Genomic DNA, 23,449 nt, shown 5'->3' with positions numbered 1-23,449 from the left:
AGTGTGTCAGAGAGCCAACTTTCCAAAAATTCCATATCCGAGCCCTCACAGTTTTTGGTGTGTCTGACCAATCATGTGTGATTTCATTTCCAAATCAATCAGCTTCTCTTCAAACTTATTTTTTTCTGTTGGTTCTCGACCCCATCTTCCACATCAACCTGTTCATTCTCCACAGTAGACAGCCGCACCTCCGCTTCATTTAGCCGCACTGTATATTCAGCCACCTCCTTACTTGTTTCGGCTATGGCCTTCAATACGCCGTCAAATCTACCCAGCACTTTTGTATTTGTATTTATTAATTTTTTATGTATATAGGGACAGTGCATATTAATCAAACAGTTTCCTGTTAATATGCCAGATTATAGCCAATGGCTAATTTGCATCCGTTGTCCCTGTGGCAGGTTGATGTTAGATTATACAAGAGAAAACGCAACATAAGTTTAAAATACAGTACAGTTTCAAGAAACACACTAATGGACAGCCATATAAATACATTGAATGCAACTAAGTATGAGTATGAGTTGTAAAGTGCTGCAGTGTTAGCTTTCATACATGTTCAAATGTTATAGTGCAAAATTGTTTGACTGTTAAAATGCTACGAGTCAGCTGATGTCTCAAGTAGCAAAATCTTTGTCTTTAAGTTGCGTATCTCTTCCAGTATTTAATCTTTAGCCTAGCGTAGTTGTTGTTCTTTAATGCTGAGTGACATCGCAGCACCGACCCCATTACTGTACGGTAGCTATGCCACCAGTAGTAGCATCTTGAATAGCAGCATTAACTTCCTTGTTAGCATGCTGCTCCACACCTTGTTGCCCAAAGTCTGTTAATTTAGACTGTTATTTTTTATTTGTCCTTATTCGCCTTTCCACCACCAGGCATTTCTGCATCAATTTGCTCCGTTTCGAGGCATTTTTAAACCAAATTTAAGGATTAATTAGGATTGTTGCAGAGAGCAGGTTTGAATGTGACTTTCTAGCTCGCCGTCAAGTTCTCCAAGAAAGATTTTAACTGCATGTTCACCACTTTTTCCAGATTTTTTAAAAATAAAAGGCAGCTTGGAAATGGGTCTAAAATTTGACAGTACATCCTGACCAAGGCCAGGTTTCTTTAGCCTGGGTTGTACCACAGCATGTTTGAATTGTTGGGGTACTACACCAGAAGACAGACTGCTGTTGATAATGGCCAAGACCGATTTAGTAGTTGGGAGACCCACTTTAAAGAAATGCGGAGGAACAGAGTCATAAGGCGAGCCAGATGGATTAGTCTGGCAAACCAATTACTTTTAAAATGTCAAGGAAATAGTTTTAAAATAATTTAACACTGCTGAACAGGGGCAGAAGGATCAACTGTGTTTGTTTGTTTAGTTTTTTTAAACAAGAGTCCTAGCGGTGGAAACTTGATCAATGAAAACTTGCAGGAACTAATTGCATACTTCAGGGCAAGAGTCTGAGCAAATAAGCCGAGGGGGTTTAAGTAGAGCATTACTAGTTTTAAATAGTACATGTGGGTTATGACGGTTAACCAGTGAATAAGGTTCAATAATGTTCTCTTTTGGCATGTTTAACTTAGATCTGATAGTTACGCCAGCAATCTTTTCAGATTTGACCTGCAACTTGTCTTTTTTCCACTTCAGTTTTGGCTTTTTGGCACCCCTGTTTAGCTGCAAGTCAAGTCAAGTCAATTTTATTTGTATAGCCCTTTATCACAGACAGTCTCAAAGGGCTTTACATAGCCACAATCGACATCCCCGATCTTAACCCCCAGGAGGGCAAGGAAAAACTCAAAAAACCTCATTAGGGGAAAAGTGAGAAACCTTGAGAAGGGACCACAGATGGGGGAATCCCCCTTCCAGGATGACCAGGCTGCAATGGATGCCAACTGGGCAACATTTGACACATAAAATGATGCTATGCAATAATAGATAAGATAATGTAAAAGTCAATTGAATGAAGTGCTGCAGGAAGATGACTTCAGTGGAGTGGGTCCTCATCCAGGGCACAAGTTCTGTCATTAAACCAAGCCTCGAGCTTTTGATTGCATGTTTTTTAATGGAGCCACCAAATCCAGTATAGCACAGCAGAATGAGTGGAACCAAGAGGTGAGAGTGTGGGTTGAAAATCCGTCCGCTGTACTCCGGAGTGGCAGATTTTAACAGCAGTACAAGAAAGCAAGACATCAAATCATGTCGTGATCGGAAATCACATTGTCCAAGACATTTAAGTTTGACACCAGTAAACCATCAATGAGCACTAGGTCTAAAATATCTCCTTGAGCATGTGTTGGGGTTCGTCACATACTGCACAAAATTAAAAGAATCAATTAGACTTAAAACGTTTTTCCAATGTTTTTTCTGGATAGCAAACATGAATATTAAAATCCCCCATGAGGAGACTATGACAAACTTGAGCCTGATTTGAGCAAGCACATTGATGTGGCAAATATACACCGTTTACATTTAAAATTGTTTTTAAAAATACTCACTGTACCTCCACCATGGCTTGAAGTCGTTGGGGAGTCCAAGAAGTCTGTCCAGAAGAGACTGTCCAAGTCTCCATCAGGCACAGTAGATCCAGGTCATTAGAAAGGAGAAACTCCTTCAAGATATACGCCCTGTGATTGGCTGCCTACTAGTTCAGGGTGTACCCCACCTACTGCCCCCATTGACAAATGGAATGGGCTCTGGCATGCCCATACCCTTGTGAGGATAAGCGGCTTAAATAATGGATGGATGGCAGCAAGCAGCAGGTCTTGCTTTGCTGAGCTATTTCATAAACTTCCTTCACACAGCCAAAACTCTTTTCCAGTACAGTGGAGTAATAGTGCCATTTCTCGAAAAAATAAAATGACAGGACCATTTGCAGTACTCTTATCATTGCAGTACTTTTATCATTGCGGTATTTTTATCATTGCAGTATTTTTTTTATCATTGCTGCATTTGTATTTATTTCCCCTATGTAACATTGACAGACATTAGGAGTGTTTCCTTACACTTGTATATGTTGTGGGATGTAAGTGTGTATATACAGGGGGATTTGTGTATATACGTATATATTGTGTATATTTGCATGCTTTTTCTGAATGTCTGATGCTATTGCTATACATTAACGGCTACATTACGCCGCCGCCTCTGTGTGCATATTTCCCTACTGGGACTATGAAAGGACATCTTTATCTTTATCTTTTACTTTGTATATCTCCATCCAGACTGGTGCATTCTGGCAGTGTCCATGGCTCTCCTGCCCAGAGTTCCGACCTGGTATTTGCTACTCGGACCGGCACAGGGCGTGGCATTGAATCACACATATTTCGTGTGGAGACCCACTGGGATCTATCTTCATGGACAAGAGCCCTAGTACAAGGTGCACATTCCGCTGCAGAACTCATCAAAGAAGTCTCTATCGGTGAGTGCAAATTCTTTTCATCTGGAAATGAAATTCTAATTGAGAAAATTGCAGCGTTGCCTTTCCACACTAAGGATGGATAATGCACAGGGCCTGTTGGAAAACATGTAGAATTTGCATGATCAAATGCTGTACTTGCAATATTGTATCATCCAACAAGCAAATCGGGACACTTTTAAGATCCCGAAATAATTCTTAGAATTACTGTAGTGTTCATGTATAATAGTTATTGACAGAACTATGCGTGTTATTCATATAAGATGAAACTTGAACCGTTCACTTCTAGAAAGGTTTGTTGCTGTGTCTCTATATATTGTGTGTCTTGAAGGTAGTTAGTCACTTAACTTTTCCAACATACTGTATTTTTACGCACTGCATCAAAGGGCGCAACACCAGTTGAGGGTGCTATTTCCATATTTAATGCATATACTAGGCGCGCCGCACTACAAGGCGCGAGCTCGCGCTAGCTCAGCTCGCGATAGCTCAGTTCGCGCTAGCTGTAGCCAGCTCACCAGGACTCAATCTCTTAAGGGATCGCTGCCAGAGGTATCACCCCAAGTCAATGACAGATGTCCTGAAACTATAAGGAATCACTGCCAATAACACTGACTCTAACCAATAAGAGGTGTCATGGCAATATGTCTACTAGACAATGTCAGGGGAGGGACTTCACTGGTCACCACACTCCTTAGAGTCACGGTTTCAAATCAAAACCAAAAAAACTCAGCATACAAGCAAACAATGAAACAAAGAAATAAGATTAACACAAAACATGTATCTCTCATGTCATCTATATACCCAAAGGAAATAAAAATAACACAAAAAGATTATAGCAATGGCTTCTTGGGAGCCACTCAGATTCAGCCAATCACATGGTTGTTTAGAGAGATGTGCATGGCTGTTTAGAGAGATGTGCATGTTGTGCTTTGGGCTTTTTGCAGTCTGTTGTCTAAACCTGGGACGTTTCTTGCTTGCAATAACATAAATGATAAGACAGACTTCAATATTGTGGACAGCTGCCCTTTTGTCCAGCTTTCTCCTACACCATCACCCAAACACCATAGTCACATAATGTATTAGTCAGTCAATTCGAATCATAGATGACTCAGACTTTGACCAGCAGGGTGTGCTAACATGCACTCCGAACAGCCCAATGAGTAAAAGTGTTGATGGTCGAGAGTGATGCTCAGTCCATATAATGGGCGCGTCGCTTTATCAGGCGCCCCGTTTGTTTTGGGGTATATTTGGGACTTTAAATTGCGCCCTATGGTCCGGAAAATACAGTAATTGTTTTGTTAAACAATTTTCAAAATTGACTACATAAATTTTTCCGCTCAAGGTTTAATATACAACACTCCATAATGATCCATTCATTCATTTTATTTTGCTTATCTGGGATCAGGTCACCAGGGCGGCAGCTTACAGAACATGACGAGTACTGAGCGTCAAAGTGAAGAAGCAATTTAATGAGTATGTTTTTAAAGAAACAGTAAAAAGGTCAGTGCACTGAAATATTGCATTGTTCACTCCTCACTTTGAGGACTGTGTACTGGTTAGTTGACTGCCACATCTGTGGAAGTAACATTAAATGCATGTTCAATGTACATTAATAACAGCAAATGCACTTTGATCCCCAAATCTAAAATAACAACTGAACTGTGAAGTATTTGTGAGCCGCCATAAGCGCATTGTTTTTGTTTCCTTTTTTCCCTGGTCGCTGAATTACACTTATCTATAAGTGTGCAGATCTGTGTATGTGGAGCATGCTGCCGATTCCTTGCCAAACACAAATACTGGGTTCTGGGGCCGCAGTTTCTCATGAGAAGTTGAGTTTAAATGCCGGTACCTGTCAACAAATACACTAGTCTGAGTTACAGAATTTTTTTAAACGGCAATGATCATACAAAATGTTGAAAAATTGAATTTCAGTTGAGGGTATAATTAATTTTGTCCAAGCCAATTTTCATTAATATCACTATTTTTTTCATTTATTTTCTCAATATGTTGCACCTAAAGCTAGAGACACTGTATTGGAGTTCCCTTTTATGCTTTAATCAGTTCAATCAACATTGTGTCTCTAAGATGTGTACACGACTGTACTACAGAATCAGCTTTGTGCCAAAAAGAATCAATCAAAACCTTTTGAATTGTAAACAAAACATTGGTTCCAAATTTTTTTTGAAATGCAAGCAAAAATTAAGACTTGAGAGAAGTTTTTGCTCTTGACGACATAATTTCTCATTTATGTTGCCTGGTTGTTCATTTACGCTCCCTTGTTCCTCGTTTACGGTCCCAGGCTTTTGCTTTTTATCTAATAGATGGGTGGGCTTTATGAGGAATGCTCCTCATGGCTTAATTGTTTTGAATGACATCTCCGTAACCCCAGAAGTTTTTCTGCAACTGCTGTCAGTCAATACAGACTCGGGATGAAGATACAATGATTCAAGCACTTTAATTAGATAATTTATAATCTATTATGTATGTTTTTTAATGCCATAATTGGATGTTTTGATGTTGTAATATTATGCTAGTAACATGTGAAAAACAAAGCCTCAGTTTAGCAACATTTTAGTTGCGAGCAGCACAGAGGCAAGCCTGTGCTACAAATTCAAGTGAATGACAGCAGTGCATGCGCGCGTGATTTTTTTAAACTTATTTATTTATTTTACCGCAAACTTAATTTTTTTTTAAATGAATATAGTCACTCCCACACTCTCTTCTCTAGCTCCTTTATAGGAGTGGTTGTTTGGCTATGCACGCTTACTTACGCTTAGACCAGACCCGAATGGACCGCTTGTCCATGAGTGCTAATATTGGAGAATTTGGATGTTGTGCAATAAAATCTGATTCTTTTTTTTTTGTTTGTTTTTATTTTATTTGTTTATTTATTTTTTGCGGGGGCTGATATCTTTTTGTTAATTTAAGGATCCCCATTTGTCTATACCAGTGCATAGACTATTCTTCTCCCAGGGTCCACACACAATCAATAAAAATTTAAACAATTCAATTAGTACATTTACAAATTACAAAGAGTTATACAATAGGCACAAGTCAGGTTATGCCCAATTCTACAACTGTAAAGACACAAATAGAAAGGTGAAAAAAAACTAGACAAGTGTATAACTTGACCTGCATCAGCAACATTTCTCCATTGATCACAGATTTTTTTAGGTTTGTTTTAAAAACAACATGACTGCTTATTGACATCATATGTGGAGGTAGCATGTTCCAGTAAGAAATGGCTCAATATAGGAAAGTAGTTTCCAGTTGTTGGTAAAGGCAAGTAAAAATTTGTATTTGAGGCTTGTCGTGTATTAAAACCATGTCTGTTACAGGTGGGCAGTAGTTTAGAAAAGAGACTGATATATCTGTGTGAGGTCCAGATTTTAAGCAATGAAATCACAGTACTACATGCCAATCTGTCCTTGACTTTCATTCATCACCGCTCATGATGCATTACATTGACATTCATTTTAAAAAGGCACCCGAAAGCTAACTTAGCTGCTCGATTTTGTACAATTTTTAGTTCATCGGGATCTTTTTGAGACTCAGAATCAGAACGCCCTTTATTGTCATTATACTCAGTGTACAACGAGATTAGAGCATTTTTGCATCGCTGGTCCAAACAGTGGAACAATAATCCAAGTGACATACATTAATGACTCCAGTAATTCTTTTCTGGTTTCTGGTGACATAAAATTAGCACTGCATCTGCTCAATGAGATTTTCTACTGATTTTGCTCACAATATTATTTATATGCAGTTGGTCGAAGAAGGAGAGGAGGTAGGTGTGTTCGTATGAAGAAAGCATACCTGTCAACTTATACGGTTTCCCCGTATTTTATAAGTTTTTTGACAATTTCTAATCACATACGGCGTATAACGACTTTTATACGGGAAACCACAAAAAAGTTAAACAAAAAAAAATCCCAATGACGGTTCAGTCCAGACCGATATCGACTCGGCATTCGGTAATGATTCCTGGCGCGTGAGGCTGGTGCGGAGGGGACGGTTTCGCCCGCTGACGAGCGGGCGGGCCGGCCCGTTACGCCCGCCGCGCGCCGGGGCTCGCCGCGACCCGGAGCCGCATCCGTGGCGGTAGGTTCAAGCATGCAAGGAGTAGGTACCGGGACCCGTGCGGTAGTGTGGCCCGCGGGGACGGCTGTAACGGGGCCAGGGAGTGGGGATTGCGGGGGCTGCACGCGGCGCGAGTCTTGTGCAGTTATCCGTTTAACCTCCTCGAGGAAGCGGGGGTTGCGCGCGGGGCAAGCCGCGCGCAGTTATCCCATTCCTTTTCCCTCGGCCCAACCTCGTCCGTCCCCGGTCTGGATCGCCCCGTCCCCGCCGCCTCGTCCCGCCCCGCTCCTGCTTGTTACGTTCCCCCCGTCTCGGGTACTTGTCTAAACCCCACTAGTCTGGCCGGGCCACGGCCGGCGGGCCGGGGCCGGGAGGGGGGTGCTGGGGCTCGACCGCCCTGCGCTACTCCCCCTCCCTCAGCCCCGCAGCCGTCGGTGTCAGCGGGGCCTGGCCGCCCTCGGAACCAAAAACCAAGTCGCCGGGTACACAACTCTTGCCCCAGACTTCTCAGGATCAAAGGTCAATTCCCAAAGAATTTTGGCCTAAAATCTTTGAGCTGAAAACTGGATTTGGCCAAGAGCGTTTCCCCCTCATCCGACAGCTCTACCAAGTGCTCCTGTGCCTGCCTCACAGCAATGCTGAGAGTGAGCGTGTGTTCAGCAACGTCAGAAAGATTGTTGGAGAGCCTAGGGGTGGACTGTATAGGTGATTTGGTTCAATGGGGGTATGCTCTTTTCACCCCTGGGTGTCGGTCAGAACACAAGGATGAGTCCAAGATTCACACCGAATATAGAAAGACAATGGGCACTGACACTCTTACAGCTCTACTCCAGGTGAAGTTAAACTGTGATGACCTATGCTTCAAAGTTAAACCATCTCGGGAGCAGATTATGTCAGCAAAATCATGCACATCGGAATATAATAAAAAACATTAAACGCTAACACTGACTATGAAAATAAAGGTGAAATTGTTTATTTGAATACATGCTGGGCCTGGAAGTACAATGCAAGAATGTTATGCATACTGCCTTTATTATTTTCCATTACATTGACTTTCTTGCTAAATACTTAATAGTGATAATAAAATATAATTAAAAAACGCCGCGATTGTGTTTATAAGGTTTTTTATCCATTTATAAGGGGAACTACACTGGTTTATAAGGGGAGTCACTGTCCGAGGTTGACAGGTATGAGAAAGAGAAGACGAACACCAAGAGTCTAGGACTGAGAGTCGGGACTTTGAATGTTGGAACTATGGCGGGGAAAGGTATAGAGCTGGTTGACATGATGCATAGGAGGAAAATGAACATACTGTGTATTCAGGAGACCAGGTGGAAAGGGATCAAAGCTAGAAGTTTAGGAGCAGGGTTCAAGTTGTTCTATCATGGTGGAAGACAAATGGAGTAGGAGTTATTGTGAAAGAGGAGTTTGTTAGGAACATCCTGGAAGTAAAAAGAGTGTCAGATAGAGTGAGAACTTTTGGGTAATAAGGGATAGGGATGGAAATGCGTTGACAGATGCCAGTAGTGTGATGGGAAGATGGAAAGAGTTATGTTGATGAATGAGGAAAATGAAAGAGAAAAGAGACAGAAGTGTAGAAGTGGTCACTGCTGTGGACCAGGAAGTAGCAAAGATCAGTAAGGATGAAGTGAAAAGGATGAAGAGTGGAAAAGCACTCGGCCCTGATGATATACCTGTCAAGGAATGGAAGTGTCTAGAAGAGGGAGCAGTAGAATTTCTGACTGGGTTGTTCAGCAGCAACTTAGATAGTGAGAAGATGCCTGATGAATGGAGAAGTGTGCTGGTGCCCAATTTGAAGAACAAGGGACATGTGGCAACTACAGAGATATAAAGCTGATGAGCCACACAATTAAGCTGTGGGAGAGAGTGGTGGAAGTAAGACTGAGGGCAGAGGTGAACATTTGTGAGCATCAGTATGGTTTTAAGCCCCAAAAAAAGAGTACAACAGATGCAATATTTGCTTTGAGGATGTTGATAGAGAAGTACAGAGAAGGTCAGAAGGAGCTGCATTGAGTCTTTGGTGATCTGGAGAAAGCTTAAGACAGGGTGCCCAGAGAGGAACTGTGGTTTTGTATGCGGAGGTCTGGAGTAGCAGAGAAGTATGTTCAAGTGGTGCAGGACATGTATGAGGGCTGTAAGACAGTGGTGAGGTGTGCTGTAGGTGTGACGGAGGAGTTCTAGGTGGAGGTGGGACTACATCAGGGATCAGCTCTGAGTCCTCTCTTGTTCGCTATGGTCATGGACAGGATGACAGACAAGGTTAGACAGGAATCTCCATGGACTATGATGTTTGCAGATGTTGGTGCCAGTACGCATCCTTGCTTCACTCCATTCTTGACTGGGAATGGCTCGGATGCATCGCCGTTTTCTTGGACCCTGGCTTGCATTCCTTCATGAAAGGAGGCAAAAGAGGAGAGACATCAGCTTCTCTGGGCAACCAAACTTACGAAGGACCTGCCATAGCCCCTCGTGATTCACTGTGTTGAAGGCCTTGGTGAGGTCAACAAACACCATGTAGAGTCCTTTATTCTGCTCTGCACCTTTCTTGCAGTTGGCGGATAGCAAAGATTATGTCGAACGTACCTCTGCCAGCACGGAAACCACATTGGGAATTGGGGATGACAGCTACATGGCTGGTGAGCCTATTGAGAATGATTCTCGCCAAGATCTTTTCAGCTCAAAGGGCTTTTCCCCAATGGTTTTCACAGGCTTCCCTGTCCCCTTTCCGCTTGTAGACATTAACTCTAGAGGCATCTTTGAAATCTTGGGGGACCACCCTTCATCCAGATTTGTTGAGTCATTTTATTTGTATCGCCCTTAATCACAGACAGTCTCAAAGGGCTGAACATAACCACAATCGACATCCACTGATCTTAACCCCCAGGGGGGCAAGGAAAAACTTAAAACCCCATTAGGGGAAAGGTGAGAAACCTTGAGAAGGGACCACAGATGGGGGAATCCCCCTTCCAGGATGACCAGGTTGCAATGGATGCCAAGTGGGCAACATTTGACAAATAAAATGATGCTACACAAAGTTAGCTGAGATAATGTGAGACTCAATCAAATGAAGTGCTGCAGGAAGGTGACTTCAGTGGAGCGGGTCCTTATCCAGGGCCATAATCTTCATGGCAGCACCGCCGAGGATGAGCCTTCGATCTTGTACCGGTCAGTTGTTGTAAAATCAGAACAGCCACTTCCAAGTGAATCACCATCACCTAATTCCCAAGCCGGGGAACTGGGAACAGAAAAAAAACTACAGAAGTAGTAAACAGGCCGACAAGTAGTTCAACCAAGTGCTGAAATCTAAGTAAATCAGATGAGGCGCTGCATGAAGACGACTTCAGCAGAAGTTAAAGACCAGCATTTTGTGAGCGAATGTTTCGGGACGGAACATATGGTACCACAAGGTCAACGAGATAGGAAGGTGCTAGGCCGTGCAATGTTTTATAGGTAAGTAGCAAAACTTTAAAATCACATCTCAAGTGGCCCGAAGCCAATTCAACTTGGCTAGTGTCGAGGTAATATGATCGAACTTTCGTCCTAGTCTAGCTCCTGCATTTTGAACTAACTGCAGACTTTTAATACTAGACATGGGGAGACCCGAGAGCAAAACGTTACAATAATCGAGGCGAGACGTAACAAATGCATGGATTAAGATTTCTGCGTCACGAGTTTATAGAATTGGACGAATTTTAGCAATATTACGCAGATGAAAAAAAACGCAGTTCTCGTAATATTTTTAATGCCCATTTGAAACAACATAGTTGCGTCTAATAGAACGCCGAGTTTTGTTGAATCCCTTTGGGCAATATTACATTTATCGATACTCAGAGTGGTGTCTTTGAAAAGGTGCAGATGATGTGCTGGTCCAATGATCAGCATCTCGGTTTTATCTGAATTAAGACGCAAAAAATTGAAAGACATCCATTGTTTAATTTCGGCAAGGCATGCCTCTAATTTATAGCAATCACGCAGATTTGTTATATCCAGCAGCATATATTAGAAGATTAGAAATGAAAACTAATGTTATATTTATGTATAATATCACCAAGCGGTAGCATGTAGATGCTAAACAATAAAGGTCCAAGTACCAATCCCTGCGGAACTCCACATGTGATCTTACAAAGATCAGAAGTTGCATTGCCATGAATTACACGGTGCGTCCTCTCCGACAGATACGAATTAAACCAAGAAAGCGCTGAGCCTGAAACTACGGTATCAAATAAATATTTAGGGTTGTTTTTATGTAAGACAATTAATCTAGAATAATGATTAGTTTTGGCTAAATCAAGCGCTTCTTTGTATATTAGTAAACTATCGCACCATGCCTGACGGAAGACCTCAAGTTTGGTCGCACGCCATTTTCGCTCAAGCTTCCTGCAAGACCGTTTCAGGATGCGCGTTTCCTCTGTAAACCACGGAGTAAGCCTCTTTGGATGAGTTTTAGTTTTTAAAGGTGTTACGGAGTCAAGCGTATTTAACAAAGCTTGTTTATAAGATCATCAATCGTACCAATATAATTAGGAAACGAAGCGGTTGCTAAAGGGAGTAGCTCAGAGAGCGCAGCGGTGGTTGAGGAGCTAATATTGCAGCTGCTATAGCTTTGATTGTGGTCAGAACGATGGCAATGAGCCAAGACTTCAAACTTAATAAAGCAATGGTCAGATATATCAGTATGCATAGTAATACGATTATTTTTGAGGATGCTAAAGCCTCGGGTTAATACCAAATCTAACGTATTACCATTTGTATGCGTCGCATCATCTATTATTTGCGTGAAACCAAACGTATCAATTATTGTCTGAAACGCGACAACAAGAAACACTTGAACAAGATAACGATCGAAGTACGGGAGCATGAGCAAGTAGGATAACAATCCGACGCCAGGTTGTTAGTGTAGGTGGATTATATAGTGAGTGTAATCAGTGAGTGAATGGGAATCCGGTGCGGGGCTGGTGGGCGTGTCTCGCAGCAGCTGACGGCATGGCGCGAGACGATCGCTGGAGGAACGCCCACACAGCTGAAAAAACAAAAACACACGCGGCATGACAGGCACGGATCATGACAGTGAAATGAAAGGTGGCATTCTTCATTTATTTATTTATTCATTCATAACTGACAGCCTCGCGCTCCGCTCGTGCCCGGGCGGAAGGTGCTCCTATTCGGCTTAACTGTGACACACGCCCGCCCTCCTCCCCCGGAGCTTCCATTCGGTTAAACTTAGGAGCCGCTTGACACCGCCCGTGCCCGGGGAAGGTGCTCCTCTTCGGCTTAACTGTGACGCGAGCATGCCCTCCTCCTCCGGAGCTTCCATTCCGTTAATCTTAGGGGCCGCTTGACACCGCCCGTGACCGGGGAAGGTGCTCCTCTTCGGCTTAACTGTGACGCGAGCATGCCCTCCTCCTCCGGAGCTTCCATTCGGTTAAACTTAGGGGCCGCTTGACACCGCCCGTGCCCGGGCGGGAGGTGCTCCTCTTCGGCTTAACTGCCACGCACGCCGGCCGGCCTCCTCCGGAGCTCTGGTACGGTCCGAACCGCGCGAAACGTCGCCCCAAATCGTGCCCGGGGGAACGTGCTCTTCTTCGTCCACTCTCCTCTTCGCCCACGCTCTTCTTCGGCGCACGCCGGCCGTCTAACCGCTCCAGCGCCCCGTCGTGCCGCTCGGCAAAACTACAATGCCCCCGAATATTTTTTAGACCCGCGAAGCACTGAACCCGCGAAAGGTGAACCGCGAAGTAGCGAGGGTTCACTGTATATATATATATATATATATATATATATATGTAAATGTATATGGATATGTGTGTGTGTGTGTGTGTGTGGGTGGGGGTGTGCGTGGGGGTGTGTGTGTGTGTGTGTATATACATATATATATATATATATATATATATGTATATGTGTGTGTGTGTGTGTATATACATATATATATATATATATGTGTGTGTGTGTGTGTGTATATACATATATATATATATGTGTGTATATACATATATATATACATATATATATGTGTGTGTGTATATACATATATATATATATATGTATGTATATATATATATGTATATATATATATATATATATATGTATGTATATATATATATATATGTATATATATATATATATATATATATGTGTGTATATATATATATATATATATATATATATATGTATATATATATATGTATATATATATATATATATATATATATATATACATAGAGAGGGAGAGAGTGAAATTCACAAATTGTGATTAATCTATTCTTTCCCCAGGCTGCACATTGAACAGACAAGATGTTCGGTTGACACTGCACTATGAGAAGGGCTTCACTGTGATGAGGGAGCCAACCGAACCAGCCAGTGGCACTGTGCTGTTTAGATACCCTTATGAAAAACTCAAAATGTCTGCTGACGATGGAATACGCAACCTTTACCTTGATTTTGGAGGTCCTGAGGGAGAAATGGTAAGTTCTGACCAGTATGCCAGTAAAAGGGATCATCCTGTCTGGATGGTCCAATTTCTGTATTTTATTATCAGGAAAATGATAATGGCTTAGTTTGATCAATTTGTGTTGGAGACATATATACAAAAGTAATGACCTTAAATCCACCCACAAGAAATGAGCAATATGGCCACACCCCCTCTACACTCCTTCCATGTCTTGGTGGAAGTCATGGGAGGAACCAATCACAATTTGTGCATTCAAAGCCATTTTAAATATGTTGCTAATAATGTCGAAATAACGAGACCAATCGGCCCCAAAATGTGTGAGGACTCTGTCATCTAATGTGTGCATATATCCACTTCTCCAAAAGAAATAGCTAAAGTTGCATAAATGGGGAAAACTGAAACTTACACTATGGGGGAAAATTAATGCGATCAAAATGGTGGCTGCCCCACAGTTTAATTATGTTTTCACAATGCTACCTGTCGATCTACCAGCAGGGAACAAATTGTGTAAGACTTTTTATGAGACAAGAACCAGAATTAACATGAAAAAAATGTGGGCACCAAGGGACAGGATGTTAGACTGAACAACTTGTTGCTTGAGATGACCATGTTGGCCAAACACTGGAATGGGACAGTCTGCGGGCCAATTTTGGATTCAAAGGCGTTTGGATGTTCTCTTCCATGGTTTGACTTCTAGTCAAAAACGATTTCTCATCAAATCCAGTGCTGGTCACAGTTAGCAAATTCACAACGTAGCTTTGCCCCTGCTTGCCCGTGCGGGGATTGTTGCCGTGCGCCTGGTGGCCTGGCCTACACCCTTGGGTGACCAGCTGACCTTGACTCAAGACGGTGTGTATCAATGAGGATACTACTTTGTAAGGCCTCCTCAATTCCACCGACATACTTTCCTGTCTGGGAAATCCTAGGCAGGCTCTCCAATCGCTGCAGTTAAGGTCACTGAGGTGGTTAAAAAGCATCTCAGTGGCAGGACACCTGGATTGGATGTGATCTGCCAGGAGTTCCTAAAGGCTCTGGATGTTGTGGTACTATCCTGGTTGACACGCCACTGCAACATTGCATGTAATAGTGCTTCCGGAATGGTAGACTGTGATGGTCCCCCTTTTTAAAAAGAGGGAGTGCATTGTGTGTTCCATCCACAGGGGGAATACACTGGTCAGCCTCCCTGGTAAGGCCTATTCAGGGGTGCTGGAGAAGAGAGTCTGTCGGGAAGTCGAATCTCAAATTCTGAAGCAGCAGTGTGATTTTTGTCCTGGCCGCAGAACAGTGGGACCACTGCTCAACACCCTTGGTATGGTCCATGGGGGTGTATGGGAGTTTGTCTAATATTTTGTGTACTTGGAGAAGGTGTTGGAGTCTGTGTCCCTCAGGGAGTTCTGGGCGGGGTATTTTGGGAGTACGGTGTACCAAACCCCCTATATGGGCTGTTTGGTCCCTGGTGTCAAACTTGGATCCGCATTGGCAGCAATAAATTGGATTTTTTTTTAGTCAGGGTTGAGGTCGGCCATGGCTGCCCTTTTTCACTGATTCTGTTCATAACCTTTATTGACAGAATTTCTTGGCACAGCTAGTGTGTTGAATGGATCCAGTTTGGTGGCCTCAATATTGCATTTCTGTTTTTTGCAGAAAATGTGGTTCTGTTAATGTAATCACGCTGCGATCTCCAACTCTAACTAGAGCAATTTTTAGCCAAGTGTGAAGCAGCTGGGAAGAAAATCAGCACCTCTAACTCTAAGACCAAAATCCTCTATCGGAAAAGGTTGGCGTGCCCTCTCCATGTCGGAGATGAGATCCTGCCCCTAGTGGAGGGGTTCAGGTATCTTAGGGTCTTGTTCATGAGTGAGGGGACGGTGGAGAGTTGCAGCAGTTGGATCTTTGCAGCGCCTGCAGTGATGCAGACTCTCTATGGGTCTGCCGTAATGAAGAGGGAATTGAGCTGGAAGGTATATTTATCTGGTAATTCTATGTTCCTATTCTCACCCATGGTCATAATCTGGAGGTCATGAACAAGATCTTTGATATAAGCGGGTGAAATTCATTTTCCCTGCTGGATGTCCGGGCTCTCCCTTAGAAATAGGGTCAGACTCAAGAGTCAAGCCACTGCTACTCCACATCGAGAGTGAAGTGGAGAGACTATTTCCCGGCTGGCCTGGGAATACCTTGGGATTCACTCAGAAGAGCTGCCCTGCAATCCGACCCCAGAGAAGCGGAAGACAATGGATGTAAGCCAGAAAATACAAATTAAAGTTTGTTTCTCTCTTCATTAGCTTTTTGTCATTTTTTTTATAGCGTCTCTTAAACGTGACAGTCGATAAGGACTAAGCGGGTGGAAGCGTTGTATCATGTACGCACATATTTGCTGTCTTCCAACATAGCATCTGATTCGAAACACTTCGCATAAAAGGAATACGGGAAGCGATTTGTAGCCAAGTAGTTAATATATTTTGTCTCAACCTGTTTCAAGATGTGATTAATCCACATTCAACTGCAAGTAACCTTTTTCCCATTTTCTGTCCTTTTCTTGTTCTCCTATTAGGTATTTGATCTTCACTCGGGTCCAAAGCCAGTCGTGTTTGTCCTCCATGCTTTCCTTTCAGCCAAGCTCACTCGTATGGGCCTGATCACATGAAGTAAATCGCACCAACTTGTATGAACCGTTCACCAAGGAGCCCAGACACACTTTGGGCAAATCTCTCGAGATGGTGATATCCTTGCAAATCTTCACAGCTTCACAGTTCCGTTGGACCTGACATCCCACCACCACACCCCCGCTCATAAAAAACGTGCCTTCTCTTCAATTTTTCTATTTCTTTCCCACAACAGCTTTATTGCTCGGTCAAGCCTTCGATAGGCACTTTGCTTGAGGTTCTGAGACTTTATCAATGAAAAAAGCTATTATTATTCCAATGATAGTTTAGTGATCAATTTAGACCTTATGGGGGGCCATATTCTCCCATGTCCATGAGAGCGAAAGGGCTCACAGTTGCACACTTCTGACAGTTCAAATTCTCCCATTGACTAAAGTCTGTCTTTTACCCACCTTCCAGGCAAATTTGCACTCTGGTCTGAGAAACTCTAAAATGTTGGCATTCCATGTCAAATGTGACCTTGCGTGTATTCGCTACTCGTCGCATGCACTTTTTGTACTTTCATACACCAGAGTCTGTAGAATGTCAAGCTCCCTGGGAAGGTATAACATCAAAGTGCACTTGAAGTTTGGATGCAGTTACAATGTAGCCACGTATAATCATTTTCAAAGTAATCAACCACAACACTTTTTACAAAAAAGTTTTATTTCACAAGCAGCAAGGCTTGTTCAAAATTCTCACCAATAGTATTACGCCTTTTGTGGCAACCAAATTATCTTTTTATTAGTTTGGTTATTAGCATGACTTGCTGGCATTTGATTTGACATGAGATTTTTACAATGTTGTTTGTATGACCAAGTATTGCCTCTTTTACTTCCATCCATCCTTTTCCTATTCTGCGTCATTCCTTGAGGGTGTCAGGTGAACTGGAGCCTATCCACGCTGACCTTGGGCAAGAAGCAGGCACGGTACCGTCTGAACTGACCATTGGCTAACCGCATCTGAACAAAGCATTCACACTCATGTTCAGACTTTAAATACAGAGTACACCTCCCTTGATTCATTCATGTCGACTCAATATTTCATCCACACGTGGACAAAATTCTGGGAAACGCTGTACCGCTCTGTTAATGAAAGAAAAACCCAGTAGTCACAAAAATAATTTGAAAATGATGAAAATAATAATACATAGAACACAATGAAAATGAACAATTGAAAATGTCTTAATTTTTACAGGTTAATTTTCATACATTTTTCAATTATTACTTGCCAGATTTAAGTTATGTCACTATTGTGTGTTTTTCTTGTATCAACAGTTTCTTTTTGTCCATGTGTTATATACCTGTTAATACTTTTGTCTAACCATTATTCCATTAGCTATTTCCTAAGGCTCTTAAACAGAAATAAAACTGTCAATTGGAAGCACTCATGTAGTTTCATTATTCGAGGCAAACAATTCTCAAGTATGAATTCCATAGTCTTTCTAATAATGGACTCATAACTCCAAAGCTTGATTCATTCATTTTAAATGGATGATGTTACAGATACATCATCACTTATTGTGATTGATAAAAGTGATCTGGTTGTCACTGATTAAAAAGTTGCCAAGTGGACTTAAAGCATAGTAAAGCATCCAACCTTTAAAATCTCACAAAACTTGATTGAATTTAATTCCAAGCCCATTTTGAGTATCGGATATTTTCAAAGCCGGGTGCGTCTTCAGAGGGGTAGCAGAGGACTTTGGGTGACGCAGGAAATCTTGGCTGTGCTGAAAATAGGAATGTTCTCTAAAGAGGGTCACTGTCCCAAACTCCTCATGTATATCCTGATCTTTGATTTTAGAAAGAATATCTGCAAGACAATTATGTATTGAAACGCTCCTGAAGAGAAATCATCTGACCTAAAAATTGCTGCTGAATTTCTATGCAAGGTCAAGTGTCTGTATTTTATTTAACAGTATGCCACCACTGAGATGTTTTTGTGTGCAGGTCAAACGTTTTATTTAGAGACACTAATCATTTGTGTGTTTATAACTGTTGGAATTTTTCGGCCCATTACCCAAAGTGAGCTCACGTTTGACAAATTTACATTTTTTTTGTCAAAAGTTCAGTTTTTTTTTATTAACTAATTTAATACCGTATATAGCAAATTCATTATAATTATTCTTAAAATCATAGTTAAATGCATGAGAAGGATGTCAGATGTCAGCTGCTAATATTTTGATAGCTTATGTCCTTTTTTCCAAATACTATTGATACAATTTATATTTTCCTGATTACACTAAGATTGTGTGAGCTGTTTTTCACTATTTTAAATGAATATATATATTTTTGTAGATGTACCTTCAAATGTAAAATTTCGCACATTTTGAAAGTCTAAAAGCATCATAGCATCATTGTATGTGTCAAATGTTGCCCAGTTGGCATCCATTGCAGCCTGGTCATCCTGGAAGGGGGATTCTCCCATCTGTGGTCCCTTCTCAAGGTTTCTCACTTTTCCCCTAATGAGGTTTTGTGAGTTTTTCCTTGCCCTCCTGGGGGTTAAGATCGGGGATGTCGATTGTGGCTATGTAAAGCCCTTTGATACTGTCTGTGATTAAGGGCTATACAAATAAAATTGACTTGACTTGACTTGACTTAAAAGGATTCTGACCCAGAACTATGCTTAACTATTAACTTGTGAGAACATTTTTAAACAATCAGCTGTGGAATACCTGAATTCTTATGATATAATCCAATGTTTCTATTGTTTCTGCTCATCCCATCCCAGCCACCCCCAGTTTGAAGTTTCTTGATGACATTTTACAATCTCTTTAGAAATGATCTTGGCTTGTTACAATCTAGACAATGTATTGTTTGCTAACAATGCGACGCAGACAAAATGTGTACAACTGTTCTTCTACTGCGAAACACTGTTGCCCTTCTAACTCTGTTGCCATACTGTTCTTTGAAATTAGTGCCCGTGTCAAAATAATCATGGATTTTGGCTTTGTTTACTCTGACAGAATGCTATTCCTCAGCAACTTCAGCAAAACAAAACTGTTTTAGTGATTGTTTCTGTTCTGTATTTTGTTGTATGATTTGCATCATCCTTCATTTAGCAGTACCGTCCTTGCTTGTCTTTGTTTGTTTTTTTTAACTATATTTGTGTACATTAATACCAAAATTAAAAAATGTTTATCCTCTGTTTGAAAATGACTACCCTATCTATGCAAAAGAATGTATCCAGGATTTGGGTGTGACCAAAGGTAATGTCTGTTGCAGTTTGTGCCCGATACAATCATTTGAATGTCAAAAGATGACTAATTTCTTCTGAGCAAACTGTCAAATGCAATGTATTTTTGACTTCGTACCATGAAACAATACGTAATGTAATGACAAATAAAAGTTATGAAAACGATCTGGAATTACAGTTTTTGTGTGGACTTTTTGTTTCCTTTTTCTTGTATAAGCGCGACAATATGTACATTCAAATACAGAGAAGGAGCTCTTGTTACTTTTTCTGCAGTGGCATATGAATCCCACTTGTTTCCTGGTGGAAACTTGTGGCATTATTTCCTGCTTTTCATGTACAATAAAGTAAGCAGAGAAGAAAATCCACTTATCAACTTTAGCTTCTGCTGGATTTTTGGTGAAATCTAGCAAACTTGTTCTGTGCTTGTCAAACTGCACTTCCTCGAACTGCTATGACGAACTTGAAATATAGTGCTTTGCTCAGTGGCGTATATGTCACGGTAAAAACTATGTCCAGTAAAGAAAATATTTCTGGTTCACTGTTGTGCCATAGTGCTTGGCAGTTAAACTTTGGAAAACATTATCGATTGTTAGCATTACTGAAGAAAAAAAAAAAGTAAATATATCAGCGAACAGCAAGCTCTTATGTTGAGTATTACCGTTTGTCTTTATGTTAGGCTTTACCTAAAATTAACAATATTCTTAGTAGGTAGTGGATTGTCACCATCCGCAGTGACGCATTCAAGTCCATCCATTTTCTACCACTTCACGGGGGAAACGAGTTTTAGCGGAGAAGCCCAGACGTCTATCTCCTCAGCGACTTCTTAAAGCTCTTCCCAAGATATTCCCAGGACAGCCGGGAGTCTCTCCAGCGTGTCCTGAGTTGTCCACTGGGCCTCCTATCTGTGGGACATGCCCGGAACACCTAACCAGGGAAGCATCCAACACAGGCCTTATCTAGCTCTTCTGGACGTGGAGGAGCAGCGGACTCTGAGGCCCTCCTGGATGACCGAGCTTCTCACCCTATCTCTACCCTGCGGAGCAAACCCATTTTGACCGCTTGTCGCTGGGATCTTATTCCTTCAGTCTTGACCCACACCTCATAACCATAGGTCAGGGAAGGACCATAGATCGACAGGTAAATCGAGAGCTTCGCCTTTCGGCTCAGCTCCTTCTTCACCTCGACAGACCGATAGAGAGTCTGCATCACAGCAGAAGCTTCACCGATCTAGGTTTCGATCTCACACTTGATTCTTCAGTCAATGGTGAACAATACCCAACGACACTTATAGTGAACTCCTCCACTTTGGACAGGATCTCTTCTCCGACCAGGAGCGTTCACTCTACCCTTTCCCGACTGAGGACTATGGTTTTAGGTTTTAACTGTCTTGAGCCAGGTTAGTTTTACCCGACAGACTGACTAAACCCTAACTGTAGTGTTTGAGTTGCTCGCGATCGTAAGGTTCAATCAACCTAAAACATTGAATAACAACTGATGAGGAAGGAAAACAAGACGACTTAATTCTTTTTTTCCTCACGATGAGAACAGACAGAGATGTGCCCAGTTACAAATATCTCCAACCCTGTCTGAAGTACATCCTACCGAAATCCTCATTATATTAATTTAAAGGAGACCCCTAGTTACATGGCAGTTGCCGCTCTAAAGGGTGGGGGGAAACATGGAGCAACGTGAAAAATTTGAAACAGTGTATGTGCGAGAAGGTGACTGTCTGCATTGTTCAGGCGTTCTGCAGACGATGATCTTCTGTCTCACAGACTCAACCTTCCACCACAGAAGGCACCATACAAGCCCTCAACACTAACACTTGATATGAAAGAGAAAACATGGGGTAACATGTACAATTTTGACAGTGTTGGATAGGAACAAAGTAGTAGTATAAAATAATGTTCAAAAAAGAGGCTCCAAGCTGTGCCACTTTCCAACTCAACATAAAACAAAGAGAAGTACATGTTGCATATTTAAAACAAACATAAAAACAGCTTAATCTCCAGGTCTAGATGTTCTGATTTTCATCCCAACTGCTTCACACTCAGCTGCGAACCGCTATGGTGAGAGCTGCAGATTGCGGCTTGAAGAAGCCAACAGTATCACATAATCAGCAAAAGACAGAGATTCAATACTGATGCCACAAACTGGACCCCTTCAACGTTTCAGCTTTGCTGAGAAATTTTGTTATGAATAAAATCTTTGAAAAAGGGCAGCCGTGGCCAATTCCAACTCACACTTGAAATAAATTGGGCTTACTGCCAGCAATGTGAACCAAATCTCTGACATCGGTGGTATAGGAATCAAACAGCCTGTACCGGGCAGCTCACTATCCCACACTCCCGAAGCACCCACCACAAAACCATGAGGGAAATGGTCGAACACATTCTCCAAGTCCACAAAATATATCTAGACTGGTTGGGCGAATTCCCATTCTCTCCTGCCGAGGGTGTATAGGTGGTGCACTGTTCCAAGGCCAGGACGACACTGTTCCTTCTGAATCTGAGTTTCTACTTCCCGATGGACCGTCCTCTCCCGCCTCTCCTTCTCCCTCTGTAATTGAAACACACTCTCCGGTGAGCTTTCTTAAAAAGAGGAACCACCACCCTGGTCTGCCAATCCAGAGGCACTGTCCCTGACGTCCACGTCATGTTGCAGAAGCCTTTCAACCAGGACTGCACCAATTCCACAGCCTTTAGGAACTCTGGGTGGATCTCAGGGGCTTTCCCACAGGAGCTTTTTAGCCACCTTGGTGACTTCAACCCCACAGATAGGAAAGTCCACCTCAGGGTCCCCCCACTTTACTTACTCACATGACAAGTTGGGTCGAATCATTCTAGGTTGAGGGGAATATGGGTTTTTAAAATAATGATATTGAATAACCGACTGAACATAAAATTTGTTTTATGACCTTTAAAGGATAATGTAAATGGCAGTCAATTTAAAACTGAACAAAGAGTAGACTGCTAGGAGCCACTTTTGTGATCCCGGCATGGAAGTCCATTGTTTCAGAGGGGTCTCGTTCACACCTCCTGTGGTGCAGCTGTGATCCAATCTTCCTGCATTCCAATCCTGAGTGTCTGGTCATTAGCATGGTCTAAACTTCGGTTACACTTAAAGGATTTCATACTTTTGACTATTAAAGGAATATAAGAGTTTGAGCTTAACATAGTTCATTAGATGTTGGTGCATCCAATGTATGAAAATGTGATATTGTAAAATGCTGAGAGTGTGACTGGTGAAGCGAAACTGGTTGCGGGGGTTGTGCAAGAATGGAATGTTTTAGAAGCAGAAGGTGCTGAGCGAGACGAGATGACTCCGGGAAGGAGCGGCCATCGGGGGATCGCACGCAGGAGGAGCCACGGGATTCGGCGGGAGGAGAAAGACCAATGAGAGCGAGCTAAAGTTAACTGCAATACACATAGCCAATAGAATCATGCCAGGATGCCTTTGTCTGTTCCATTTGCATGTTGTATAGTATGAATCAGTACTGGGCAACTCGGGGGTAGAACACATTCGCTGGTGGCAAGAGAGGTGTAGAGTTGTATTGAGAGGGACCCGAGATCCAGGTGCCATGTAGAAAATCTGTATTGGGAATAAATCCACTTTGTGCGTGAAAATGCCGGCTTCCTGATACCTTTCTATTGCAGAACGAG

The 23,449-nt window shown here is 42.1% G+C and overlaps 1 protein-coding gene across 3 annotated transcripts in view; it reads left to right on the top strand.

Moving 5' to 3' along the window:
* Positions 1 to 19,959, top strand: part of sntb2 (syntrophin, beta 2) — a 39,029-nt gene extending 19,070 nt beyond the window's left edge. For 2 of the 3 annotated variants that reach the window (XM_088298882.1, XM_088298880.1), the window contains 3 exons: positions 3,205 to 3,401; positions 13,770 to 13,960; positions 16,502 to 19,959. In XM_088298882.1, the coding sequence (XP_088155008.1) occupies positions 3,205 to 3,401; positions 13,770 to 13,960; positions 16,502 to 16,594 (481 nt within the window). In that variant the 3' untranslated portion in view covers positions 16,595 to 19,959. The remainder of the gene's footprint in view (positions 1 to 3,204; positions 3,402 to 13,769; positions 13,961 to 16,501) is intronic. The other variant, XM_088298883.1, reaches the window with a different exon arrangement.
* The last annotated feature ends 3,490 nt before the right edge of the window (positions 19,960 to 23,449 follow it).

The sequence above is a fragment of the Idiotropiscis lumnitzeri genome, chromosome 6, assembly GCF_059441095.1.
Source record: "Idiotropiscis lumnitzeri isolate Australia: NSW breed Sydney's pygmy pipehorse chromosome 6, RoL_Ilum_1.0, whole genome shotgun sequence".
In the NCBI taxonomy this organism is placed as follows: domain Eukaryota; kingdom Metazoa; phylum Chordata; class Actinopteri; order Syngnathiformes; family Syngnathidae; genus Idiotropiscis; species Idiotropiscis lumnitzeri.
Note: the sequence above shows the minus strand (reverse complement) of the source record. Positions and strands in the feature narration are given on the sequence as shown.